The sequence below is a fragment of the Geotrypetes seraphini genome, chromosome 4, assembly GCF_902459505.1.
Source record: "Geotrypetes seraphini chromosome 4, aGeoSer1.1, whole genome shotgun sequence".
NCBI classification, from domain to species: domain Eukaryota; kingdom Metazoa; phylum Chordata; class Amphibia; order Gymnophiona; family Dermophiidae; genus Geotrypetes; species Geotrypetes seraphini.
In genome coordinates, this window is record NC_047087.1 from 85,212,420 (window position 1) to 85,226,371 (window position 13,952).

Genomic DNA, 13,952 nt, shown 5'->3' on the forward strand with positions numbered 1-13,952 from the left:
TATAGAAATGGTAAGAAGTAGTAGGGGAACTAACTCACTTGTCAGGACTCATCTGGCAAGACTCAAAAAAAGTAACTTATATAACGGGTATATTTAAATTCCCCTTGGGGCTCTGGACGCCTATGAAAATCATAAGACTAGAGGGTCAAGCATGCACACAACTTAGGGCTCTTTTTACAAAGATGCGCTAGCGTTTTTAGCGCACGCACCGGATTAGCGCGCACTAGCCGAAAAACTACCGCCTGCTCAAGAGGAGGCGGTAGTAGCAATGCGCGTGGCATTTTAGCGCGCGTTAAGGCCCTAATGCACCTTTGTAAAAGGAGCCCTTAGAGTTTTGGGGGGCTTGACTACGTGATTTCCAGCTTGTTTAAACATACCAAATCCTTATTATTTGAACATACATTCTCTATTTTTTTTTTCTTTTCTTCTAATTTTGCAGTCCTTAAACTTAGCAAATTCTTCTCGCAGACAGTTCACGACGGGTGAACTTGTTAACATGATGTCTTCAGATGCCCAGCAGCTCATGGACCTCACTGTGAACCTCCACCTGTTGTGGTCGGCACCTTTCCAGATTCTAATGGCCACCATCTTCCTCTGGCAGGAACTAGGGGTTTCAGTGCTGGCTGGTGTGGCTGTACTGGTCTTAGTCATACCCATCAATGCTTTTGTGGCTTCTAAAATAAAACTACTAAAGGTGAGGAGAAGGAAAGGGCAGAGGGTGGGAGAATAAGAGAATCCTGCACTGTCCTTCACTGAAAATGTTTTAGTAGCTGGGAATAGTTTGACTCCCATTGACTGGCATCAATTCTAGAACTTATTTAAGAACACTACAGTTATTTCTTTTTTTCAGTTCTAACAAAAACAAATCTTTATATTGCTTTTGATATAGTAAATTGAAGAGATCAACAAAAATGCAAGAGAGGCTTGGATTTTATGCTATCAGAGGATGCAATAGTCTATTAACAGTATTATGATTACAGTGTTCTCCCCAGGGCCTTAGAGCTGGGTGCTGCGCCCGGCTGATTTAGATGACCGCCCAGCTAATCCTGCTGCCGCCGCCGATGCTCCTTCCCAGGCTGACTCGCCGCCGAAAATTTTGTTTGACGCCTGCCTTTTTTTTTTTTTTTTTTGCCAGCATGCTTTTACTTGCTTCGGGCCTTCCTCGTTGCCGGATCCTGCCTACTTTCTGTTTCCGCGAAGGCAGGACCCGGCAGCGAGGAAGGCCCGAAGCAAGTAAAAGCAGCAAGTTGTAAGCTTCCCTCCGGGGCTCTATCATGTGCGTGCTGGCTTCCCTTCTCTTCCCCTCCCCCGGGACGCTACTTCCGGTTTCGGAGGGAAGAGAAGGGAAGCCGGCACGCACACGATAAAGCCCCGGAGGGAAGCTTACAACTTGCTGCTTTTACTTGCTTCGGGCCTTCCTCGCTGCCGGGTCCTGCCTTCGCGGAAACAGAAAGTAGGCAGGACCCGGCAACGAGGAAGGCCCGAAGCAGGTAAAAGCAGCAAGTTGTAAGCTGGAGGGAAGCTTACAACTTGCCTAGTGACTCTGCCGACAGGTGTGTGAGCTGGGAGGGATGGGAAGAGAAATGCTGCTGCTGCTGCACCGAATGGGGAAGGGGAGGGGGAATAGAAATGTTCTGTTGCTGCACCCATTTTTTTTTGGGGGGGGAGGGGAAAGGGAAGAGAAATGTTGCTGCTGCTGTACCCGATTTTTGGAGGAGGAGGGGGAAGAGAAAAGCTGGTGCACCCAATTGTGGGGAAGAGAAAAGCTGCTGCTGCACCCAATTGGGGAGGGGAAGAGAAGTGCTGCTGCAGCACCACCCACTTGGGGAGAGAGAGGGGAGAAGTAAGACCAGGGAAGGGAGAGGAGAGGTATGAGATGCCATGGGAGGGAGGGAGGGAGGGAAAGAAGCTACCAGACCATGGTGAGGGGAGAGATGTCAGCACATATGGGGGGAGGGGAGGAGGGAGATGCCAGGGCATGGGGGGAGAGAAGTGAAAGAGATAGAGATGCCAGATCATGGGGTGGAGTGGGAAGGAAGGAAGGAAAGGAGAAGAGAGAGATGCGAGAGCATAGGGGAGGGGGTGAAACTGAAATGAATCATGTACAAAGGAGAGAAAGGGCACAGGGTATACAGTTTATTGAAGGGACATATGGAACAGAGAGAGGGTGGACACTGGATGCAAGGGGAAGAGAGAGGGTGGACAGTGGATGCAAGGGGCAGAGAGAGGGTGGACAGTAGATGGAAGGGGTATAGAGAGAGAGAGGGCAGAGGCTGGGTGGAAGGGACAAAGAGAGGACAGATGTTGCTTGGAAGGGAGCGAGGACAAACGCTGAATAGAAAGAAGAGAGTGAAGAGAAGATGATTAAAGTAGAAATGACAAAAGGTAGAAAAAAAAATTGTTTTGTTGCTTTACGTAGAATCAAGTAGTATTGTAACTGTATTGATTAAAGTTTATAAATAGGAAATGGAAATAAGGCAGTTTTTTAGGGACTAAACCCCTTTCCTCAGGTCAGGACAGGATACCATAACAGCAGGGGTGCCCAAATGATCGATCGTGATCAACCAGTAGATCGCAAAGGCAATGTGAGTCGATCGCATTGCCTTTCCATTCTTTTTCTTCCTGCCTCCCTGACCAGGCCAGGCACGTACAAGCACTGGACTCACAAGACTTCACCTCCGACGTTAATTCTGATGTTGGAGAGGAAGTTCTGGGCCAGCCAATCGCTGCCTGGCTGGCCTGAAACTTCCTCTCCGACGTTAGAATTGACGTCAGAGGTGAAGTCTTGTGAGTCCGGCGCTTGTATGTGTCTGGCCTGGCTCGGGGAGCCAGCAGAGAGAAATCGGCATGGTGGCTTAGGGGGTAGGGAAAGAATCGGGGAAGTGGAGAAATCGGTGCGATGGCTTGGGGGAGCAGAGGGAGAGAGAAAGAAAGCAGGCAGGGGGAGAGAGAGAGAGAAAGAAAGGCAGAAATAAAGAGGGGGACAGGGGGAGAGAGAAAGAGGGGCAGGCAGAGGGGAGAGAGAAAGAAAGAGAGACAGAAAGAAAAGGGGAGGGACTGAAAGAAAGAAATATTGGATTTACAGTCAGAAGAAGGAAATGCAACCAGAGACTCATGAAATCATCAGACAAAAAGGTAGGAAAAATGATTTTATTTTCAGTTTAGTGGTTTTGAGAATTTATATCTGCTGTCTATATTTTGCACTATGGCCCCCTTTTACTAAACCACAATAGCGGTTTTTATTGCAGGGAGCCTATGAGCATCGAGAGCAGCGCAGGGCATTCAACGTATTTCCCTGTGCTAAAAATCGCTTTTGCGATTTAGCAAAAAGGGAGAGGTATATTTGTCTGTTTTTGTATAGTTGTTCCTAAGGTGACATTGCATAAAGTCATCTGCCTTGACCTCTTTGAAAACTCGCAGAATATAAATAATAATTAACATTTTCTCTGTGTACAGTATGCTTTGTATTTTTTTAAATTTTATTGTTGGTAGATCATTTTGACTTGGTCATTTTAAAAGGAAGTCATATTGAGCATTGGATAATAATAATAATAATTAACTAATAAAAATAGTACACATTTAGGGCTCCTTTTGCTAAGTTGCGATAGTGGTTTTAGCATGTGCTTAGCACGCGCGCTAGACGTTAATGCCAGCATTGAGCTGGCGTTAGTTTTCCCGCATAGTGCGAGGGTTTGCGTGCTCTAAAAACGCTAGCGCGCCTTAGTAAAAGAGGGGGTTAATTTTCCCCACCACCAAATTTCCCCATCCCACCCCACCCGGCTACTTTTTCATGCCACCCGGCTGGAAAACATTTCTGGGGAGAACACTGTGATTACTATAATAGCTGCCAGATTTGTATATACTTCAGCTACCCGTTTATATTTTATGAGTCAAACAAACTAGATTCCACCAACTATTATATGCTGCTTGAGCATTATTCTTCCGGTTGGCAAGGATAAGTTTGATTGCCAGAGACTCTTCGGGTGCTGTTGATCTACTCATAACCAATTTAAATGATGATGCTTCAATTTATAGGACGGAGCACATCGTGTCCCACATAGCATTACAGTATCTTTGCAGTCCAGCACAAAGTACAACACATGTGACAGGGTGTTTTCCTCCCTCATATTAAACCAGCAACCATAAAGCAGTAAATGGTTAAGGGGTTGGAGGAGTTGCCGTACAGTGAGAGATTAGGGAAGCTGGGCCTCTTCTCCCTTGAAAAGAGGAGTCTGAGAGGCGACATGATCGAAACATTCAAGATAATGAAGGGAATAGTCTTGGTAGATAAAGACAGGTTGTTCACCCTCTCCAAGGTAGAGAGAACGAGAGGACACTCTCTAAAGTTAAAAGGGGTTAGATTCCATACAAACGTAAGGAAGTTATTTTTCACGCAGTGAAGAGCATTCCAGTTATGGGATCTTTTCCAGATAAGCCCCGCCAAAAAGTTAACCCCCGCCACCCAAAAAAAATTATAAAAAAGAGGTGCGATCTGTAGAAAGTAAAGTGGGGGGGTTCCCCCCACACACACACACCCCCGTCGGAGCCCTTTAAAAAATGGTCGACAGTTTATCCTATTTTTTTATAATGTTAAGTTTCATATCCTCTTTTTTATAATCTTTTTTGGGTGCTCCGACGGGGAGGGCGTGGGGGGGAACCCCCCACTTTACTTTATACACATCGCGCCGCGTTGTGGGGCCGTTGTGCTGAGAAGTTCACTGGTTAAGGTTGCGTGCGCTGGCAAAAGGTGGCGGGGCTTAACTTTCGGCGCGTCCACTTTTTCCATTAGTGGCGGGGCTTATCTGGAAAAGATCCCATAACTGGAATGCTCTTCCGGAGGCTGTTATAAGGGAAAACACCCTCCAGGGATTCAAGACAAGGTTGAACAAGTTCCTGCTGAACCAGAACGAACGCAGGTAGGACTGGTCTCAGTTAGGGCACAGGTCTTTGACCTGGGGGCCGCCGCGTGAGCGGACTACTGGGCGTGACGGACCACTGGTCTGGCCCAACAGTGGCAATTCTTATGTTCTTATCTGCCATTAGTCTCTCTAGCCAACTTTTACCACTTTGTATAGCATCCAGCCTGCCTTGTGCCTAGTGGTTAGAGCTGCTACCTCAGCACCCTGAGGTTGTGTGTTTGAACCCAGCCTGCTCCTTGTGACTCTGGGCAAGTCATTTAACTTGCCATTACCCCAGTTTCTACAGTTAGATTGTGAGCCTGCCGGGACAGATAAGGAAAATATCTAAGAGTATCTCATTTCTATTCAATGTATTGTAAACTTTTGGGTGAATCTCTTCATGAAAAGGCAGTTAATAAATCCCAATAAATAATATTAATAATAATAAAATTGAAAGATGCTTACAACATTTCATTTTAGCAATGATTCCATTGACTTTCATCAGACTTGCTTATATGGAATGCTGCTACTAATTGAGTTTTTGCCTGGTACTTGTGATTTGGATTGGCCTCCGTGAAGACGAGATACTAGGCTAGATGAACCATTGGTTTGATCTAGTAAGGCTATTCTTATGTTCTTATCTCCTTCACAATCAATAAATAAACAAACAAACCTTTCTAGCCCCACACTATGTTTACATTAATTTTATTGAGTAACTTGCTCAGAAGTGTTTCTGCTCTGCTCTACAGTTTTATTATTTTTGGGTATCTTTCTAAGTGTTTGGTTGAAGGCTCAGTGCCCAGAGGTTCCAACTTGTTGTGACCTCTGTTTGGGAGAAAACGCAGACTCGCGCTGCAGAAATTTGTTGCTAGCAGGATCAGCCCTCAGGGACATCTAGCTAGCCAACCTGCTTTTGTATTTATATGTTTTTTAGCTCAGGGGCTGTCCCCTATGTTTGACTCCTTCCTGGTTTGGCTGGGAATAATAGTGGGCCGGCTAGGTAGTCCTCTTCCCCTCTACGTAGGGAAGTTTTCCTGGGGATTGAGGCTCAGTCCAACTTCGGTCTGACTGGCAGCCCAAAGACCAAGTTTGTCTGGCGAACCTGAAAGGCAGACCTTCTCCATTTATTCCAGCTGCATTCCTGAGCTGAAGCAGGCAGGCACAGGGCACAGTGAGTAAGGCTATTATAGCCTATGGGGAAAATCGGTGGTGGTAGTGGGGTCCTCCAGAATTCAATCAATCCTCTATTCCTTTGACATATGAAGCAATAATTTTTGGAACGATTCTGCATGATAAACCCACTTTGGATAGAAATAATAGTCGCCTTTTCATGATCTTATCAGGAATAGGGGTTCAAATGATCACATCTAATTGGAAAAATCATGATAGGATTAATTTTAGTTTTTGATGGGCAACTGTATGTGCAACATATAAATATGAAAAGATTATGGCAGAGCGTTTAGGGTTTGTTAAATCCTTTAAGGGGATTTGGGGTCCATTAACTAATTTTGTCACATTATAATTAAAGTGATTCCTTTTTCTTTATGTTAGATTCCTTTGCACATCCAGGGTGGGTGGGGGGAGTGGGGGGGTGTATTATTTATTTAGAGGTATAAATTTCATAATATTCTATAATATTGATGAGTATAATATAATATCATTACTGTTATAGGTTAAGAAGGGATTTAAAATTTTTATTGTAATATTTCTGATGTTAATAGTGTATTTTCATATAGTTTTTTTTTTCTCGATTTTTCAAATGTATACATTGTCAAGTTCAAAATATCAATAAAGAAATTAAAAAAAAAAAAAAAAAAGAACAGTGCCCTCAGGGCCTTTAGGGGGCAGGGCGAATCCCCTGAAGGCGCTGACTGCACGCCACTGAATAGGAGGTTCAGACTGATGTTAAAGTGGGAATTGAACCTGGGATCCACTGCACCAACTGCTAGGCTACTTCATCCACTTCCTTGCTGCTTTCTTAGGAATGGCTATAATATCTGGAGCTGTCATAGAGTCTGGTAATCTATTGTCACATCTTTGGAGATGGGAGGGGTCAGTGACTATTGGAGGATTAAGGGGGGGAGTCATGCCTTAATTCTCCAGGTGAATATTTAGCTGTTATGTTAGTAATAGTCAGGTGCCTACATTTCTTTATAAAATAGGCTTCTACCAGAGTGCCTGTATCTAAAAGTCATTTTATAGAAGTGTCCTTGAGTGACTGAATATCAGTATGATGAATAGTAACTGGCGGTCAATGGTGAATATATATATTTCAGCACAGCTGAATATTCATATAGTGGCACGAATGTACATGTTATATATACTTTTTAAACATGGCAGCAGGCACCTAAAAAGGCACACTGACTACTGGCACTGAAAATTAATCTCAGTGGTACTCTTAGTGGAAGAGGAACGGTTTAAATGCATAAGAGCTAACAAAAATATGAATGCTAATGACTGAGTATGACTAGCACTTTTTTTGTTTGTTTAAACAGAAAAGCCATTTGAAGAATAAAGACCAGCGGGTCAAGCTGCTGAATGAGATCTTGCATGGAATTAAGGTACTGGAATATTTACAGTGAGGGAGACACCTCCACATCAATCGGTGACTATAAGTGAATCATGCAGGCAGTGGAGATTGCTTTTATTAGCCAGATTTGCTCACCCTGAGGAACTTTGCAGTATACTCTGTATTCTTTAATGGCTCTTGGGTGTGTGTTGCATTAGAGCAGGGATCTCAAAGTCCCTCCTTGAGGGCCGCAATCCAGTCGGGTTTTCAGGATTTCCTGAATGAATATGCATTGAAAGCAGTGCATGCACATAGATCTCATGCATATTCATTGGGGAAATCCTGAAAACCCGACTGGATTGCGGCTCTCAAGGAGGGACTTTTATACCCCTGCACTAGAGAGTGGCCTGAGCAGAGCAGAAGGCCAATGACCAGCAGGCAGCATAAATTTCTTGTGGGTTGTACATGCTGAACCATGTGCCATACAGTTAGGGACTGAAACTGCTGCAGTTGGCTGATCTTTGGCTGGGGGTTCCTAGCTCATCCTTTGCAAGCACTGCTATTGTGTGTCTATTCAAGGAACCTCTTTTCTCTAATTTGTGGCTCCTAATTTCCTGATTGCAGCCCAAAGTGGGCTTTTTGTATGTCTTTGTTCTCATAGATACAAATACTGCCCTTCAGTACAGTACACAAACATTCAGGTTATACACACATACAGAGAATATAGCATTTTGCATGTATGTGTAGACACAAGGTACGTTCTCTTTTGGTGTGACTTGTTTCTCAGTGTTTAGTCAGAGGGAAGATGTAATGTTTTCTTTCTTCTGTGTGAGCTGTTTAGGTAAATCATGAAATAACAGAGGGGCTGGTTTTAATCATATATTATCTAGTAAAGTTGCTTTAATGGTGTCCAGCAAGACTCAGGAAATGAACACAGGATAAAAAATCATTATCACAGCAGAGGATCAAAAGACAAACCTCTGTGTTCAACAAATTTATTGGTAAAAAAGACTCGACACGTGTTTCGGACTAACCGGCCTGCATCAGGAGTCTTGATGACTGATGACTATAATTCAATAACCCACTGATATCATATAAGGTTGAACACTCTCGGCACTACATTGTTTTTGTATGCTCTAGACCAGGGGTCTCAAAGTCCCTCCTTGAGGGCCACAATCCAGTCGGATTTTCAGGATATCCCCAACAAATATGCATGAGATCTATGTGTATGCACTGCTTTCAATGCATATTCATTGGGGAAATCCTGAAAATCCGACTGGATTGTGGCCCTCAAGGAGGGACTTTGAAATCCCTGCTCTAGACGTAATGTAATTGCAAATAAAAACCTGCTGGTGTGTCTGCTCACAAAAAGTGGTGATCACAGAGGTCACCTTCGCTGTTTGTCATTTGGTCCAGGAAGACTCTACATTCGAATACAGGTGAAGTCCTTCCAGATCTGGGAAGAAACCTTGTTCCTATGCAAGTTCTGCATTACATAAGAATATAAGAGTTGCAATATAGGAACAGACCAAAGGTCTGTCAAGCCCAGTATCTTGTTTCCAACAGTGGCCAACCCAGGTTATTAGAACTCAGAGTAAAACAGATTTTATGTTATTTATCCTAGGGATAAGTAGTGGATTTTCCCAGGTCCATTTTAATGGTGTATGGACTTTTCTTTTAGGAAATTATCCAAACCTTTCTTAAACCCTGTTTTCACCACATTATCTGACAACAAATTCTAGAGTTTAATGAAGAAATATTTTCTCCAGTTTGTTTTAAATTTACTACTTAGTAGCTTCATTGCATGCCCCTAATCATAGTATTTTTCAAAAGAGTAAACAAGCGATTCACATTCCACTCCACTCAGTATTTTATAGACCTCCATCATATCTTCCCTGAGGTATCTGTTCTCCAGGCTGAAAAGCCTTAGCAGCATTAGCTTTTATTTATTTATTTTATTTAAAACATTTATAATCTGCTTTTTTACCAAAGTGGCTCACAATTCACATACATAGCTTAAAATACATGTACCCCCTCTTCTACGAGCCGCGCTGAATGGCCCGCGCTGCTCCCGACGCTCATTGAGTTCCTATTGCGGTTTCGTAGAAGAGGGGGATAGTCTTACAAGACCAAGTACATAACAGGTAAAAAGCAGAGGTCAAAGATAGAAAACTATCACATGAGGGTCTTAATGATGGTAACATAATCGTCATTGAGAAGTAGAGAGCTAACAGAAAAATGCCTGTGCAAAAAAGTAAGTTTTGAGCAATTTTCTGAATTGTAGAAAATTATCACAAAGCCTCAGAGTGCCAGTCATATGTGTTCAACAGAATGGACCCAGCCATAGAAAAACATAATTTTTTAGTTTGCACATATCCAGCACTGTTCAATTTCCCTGTGTCAAGCAACATTCGATTTCCAGGTGATCCTGCAGTCTTGTAAAATTCCTTCAAAGTGTATGGTGTCACTCCCAGTGCATCAAATTCTTCAAGACCTACAATTAACTAATTGGATCCCCCCCAGTCCGTCTCTACCTACTCCAGATGCCTGGAGGCGAAATACAAGGTAGAACAAGCACCTAGTCACGATGTACAACAGCTACCACATAACTCCATGGTGGCAGAGTCAGCCATTCATAAAGCCAAATCTTCGAAAGCCCAGTTCAACTCACCTCTAGGGAAGGATCACCGCTTCCTCAACTCAATCGGACGTAAAGTTTTCCAAGAGTCCATGCTCAACTCAAAGATCTTAGCACATAAATTACAGATTTTGCATTTTCAACACTCCATTTTACAACAATTGGATACGGCTTTACCTGCAGAAATGCAGAATCTATACTCGGCACTTCAGGAATCAACTTATCATCTCATTAAAACCAATTATGATGCCTATGATATGAGTTCCAAAACAGCAGCGGTAGCAATTGCAGTTTGTCATTTAGCATGGCTCAAAGCCTCAGACCTCAGGTTTGATCTTCATGATAGACTAGCAGATGCTCCATGTGTGGGAGATAGTCTGTTTGGTGAGCAAGTTAAAGCTATGATCTCGCAACTCAAGAAAGATTCTACAGTCCTGCGAGAACTGTCTGCACATACTCAAGATCATCTGCAACCTTACCGTAAACCTCCCTCTTCTTTAGCATTCTGGAAAACATACCACCAACAATTTTTCCAACAATATTACCCTAGGAGACGTTTTGCTCCCTACTCTCACCCTCTATTGAGAAATCAGTCTTTTCCAGTGTCACAGAAATGGTGCTCTCGAGACCATAAGCAACAACCAATGACTCAGCTTTCTCTCTAAACTACTACTAGTTTTTGACCTCCTTCCATTGGGGGGTGGGGTCGGGCGGCTAACCCATTTTTTCTCCACATGGCAGTCACCACAGACCAGTGGGTCCTGACTATCATCTTTCAAGGCTATTCACTAAGTTTCCTTCCTTGCCACGTCAATTTTCATCATCCTCCAACATCCAACATCCCACATCATCACATTCCACAACTTACCAGGGAGGTCGTGTTACTGCTACAGAACAACACAATCGAGAAAGTACCTCAACATAAACAGTTCCAAGAGATCTATTCCAGGTTGTTTCATTCCCAAGAAGACACAAGGTCTCTGACCTATCCTTGAACTCCGTCCATTGAACCTTTTTCTCACATCAGAAAAATTTCACATGATCTCTCTGGCAGCATTCCTTCCGCTGATCAGCCAAAACGATTGGTTAGCTGCCCAGGATCTCAAAGATGTATATATACACATCCTGATTCATCCTGCCCACTGGAAATTCCTCAGATTCATATGTATCAACAAGCACTACTAGTACAAAGTTTTGCCATTCGGCCTATCATCAGCACAACATGTATTCACAAAATGTCTAGCAGTGGTAGCAGCCGACCTATTGAAAAGGCATCACATGGTGTTTCCTTACCTCGACAACTGGCTCCTAGTGGCTCACTCCAAGGAGCAGCTCTTGCTGACTATTCAAGACACAGTGCATTCTCTCCAAGCGCTGGGTTTTCTGATCAATTTCGAAAAATCACACCTACAACCTCTGCGTTGCCTCGACATGTCATTGCATGAGCTTATTTACCAGAAGAACGTCATCAAGCAATCGTCACTCTGGCACATCAGATGCAACAGACTTCTACTCTTTCAGCATGCAACATGTTGCGGCTTTTGGGTCACATGGCGGTGTCTCTTCCTCTAATGCTGTATGCCGGACTGCATATGCGTCCTCTGCAATGGCATCTCAGACTCAATTGGACTCAACATTCCCAGTCTCTGACTACCTTAATTCCGCTTTCAGACAAGGTAAAAGAATCCCTCTCCTGGTGGATTCACTCTCCGGCCTTCAAACAGGGATGCCTGTTCCAGCCTCCACCTCTTCTTCTCACCATGACTACAGATGCCTCCAACAAAGGTTGGGGAGCACATCTCAACCACCTTCAGACTCAAGGTATCTGGTAAGAAAAAGAACTTCACTTCCACATTAACCTACTAGAACTTCGGGCAATTTATTATGCCCTCAGAGCATTCAATAGGTATGTGCACAACACACAACTTCTAATTCAAACAGACAACCAGGTAGCAATGTTCTATCTGAAAAACAAGGGGGTTCAGGATCCTTACCTCTTTGCAGAGAGGCTCATCGTCTATGGACTTTTGCTCTCTCCATCTCCACAGAGATACAAGCAGTATACATTCCAGGGAAAATGAATGTCATTGCAGATTCTCTCTGTCGAAAGCATGATCCTCATGAGTTGACCTTAAACAGGGGAGGTACTACAATCCATTTTTCACCAATGGGGCACTCCTATGATGGATCTCTTTGCTGCCGCAAACAATGCTCAGTGTGACCAGTATTGCTCCCTACTGCCAGCTGCTCATTCAGTTGCCAGGGACGCTTTCTCAATTCCATGGACTTACAGTCTAGTACACATTTCCGCCGATTCCTCTCATCTTCAAGGTGCTTCAAAAGATCATCAGAGACAGAGCTCAACTGATTCTTATAGCGCCTCATTGGCCCAGACAGATCTGGTATCTCATCCTTCTGAACCTGCTGGAGGCACATCCAATTCTGTTAGGGGATCATCCGTCTCTGTTGTTCCAGCGGGATACTCACCTACTGCATCCCAATCTTCATAGCCTATATCTCACAGCATGGAGACTGAACGGGCAATCCTCGCGGATGTTCCAGTCTCATCAGCAGTAAAAAAAACAATACTTCTTGCAGCTAGAAAGCCATTTATCAGGAAGTTGTATCAGTTAAAACGGAAATGGTTTTCCATCTGGGCAGGCTCACAGGATCAAGACCCATTCAGCTGCCCTGTGGATCCATATATACTACATTTATCAAATTCAGGTCTTAAGACCAAATCTGTACGCCTTCACCTATCAGCTATATCAGCCTACCACTATTTTTTGGATGGAAAACCTCTTTCTCAAAATTCTATTGTTTCCTGATTTTTGAGAGGTCTTAACACTCTCCGACCTCCACTGCATACTCCACCTTCAGCCTGGTAACTCAACATTGTTTTGGACCAGCTGATGAAGGATCCCTTTGAGCCTTTGGGATCTACTACACTACAGTTTCTAACATCTTTTTTAGTGGACCTAACTTCAGCCAGAAGAGATAGCGAACTGCAAGCACTGGTTATCTATGAACCATATCTTCAATTTTTTACCGTTAAGGTGCTACTTCGTACTCATCCAAAGTTTCTTCCAAAAGTAGTCACGGATTTTCACATCAATCCATTTCTTTACCATTATTCTTTTCTCCTCCGCATGGCTCCCCATCGGAGCAAAATCTTCACACACTGGACTGCAAAAGAGCAGTGCTTTACTACCTAGACAGGACTGTTTCTATCCTTACCACCGATCAATTATTTGTTTCCTTCAATGCAGGTATTCAAGGACATGCAGTTTCTAAATGAACTATATCTTCATGCATTGCTAATTGCATCTCTTTTGCTTATAAGAAGGCTTCCATGTCTCCTCTGGGTCACATTGGGGCCCATCAAGTACGAGCGACAGCTTCATCAGTTGCAAGCTAGAGAGCACTTCCCATACAAGATATCTGCAAAGCAGCAATATGATCTTCAGTTCATACGTTTACTATGCATTATTGTTTAGACCAAAGTTCAGCACAAGATGTTCAATTAGGACAATCTGTTCTTTGCAATTTGTTTCCATTGTCAAAATTTAAAAAAAAAGTTTGATTTGCCTCCTCCCATTGCCCATCCTCCATCCCCGCATATCAGCTTAATGAGCTAGAGACATACTGTCAGACTACGGAGGTAGAGCTCCATAGGCAAGGTGGCTGAACATTCCCAGTAGGTTAAAAAAAAAAAAAACCTACTGCAGCTAAGAGAGAATTCCACGAGACAGATTCTGTCCAAGGACTTCAACATCAAGTATGGCTGCATTCCCCTGCTGTATATGGAGAACACCTGTTACAGGTAAGCAACTTCGCTTTCCATTTTACATGAGTGTTTACAATATGGGGTTCTGATGGGCGGGGGCGGTTTCCAGGGATTGCATGT

At 43.5% G+C, this 13,952-nt stretch overlaps 1 protein-coding gene across 4 annotated transcripts in view; it reads left to right on the forward strand.

Moving 5' to 3' along the window:
- The window catches only part of LOC117359556 (multidrug resistance-associated protein 1-like), a 128,267-nt gene that overhangs the window by 35,125 nt on the left and 79,190 nt on the right, over window positions 1–13,952 (forward strand). For all 4 annotated transcript variants that reach the window (XR_004539264.1, XM_033942530.1, XM_033942531.1 and 1 more), the window contains exons 6-7: window positions 440–694; window positions 7,394–7,459. Coding sequence is in view for 3 of the 4 variants with exons in the window: in XM_033942530.1 (XP_033798421.1) it covers window positions 440–694; window positions 7,394–7,459 (321 nt within the window). In the remaining variant the exon portion in view is untranslated. The remainder of the gene's footprint in view (window positions 1–439; window positions 695–7,393; window positions 7,460–13,952) is intronic.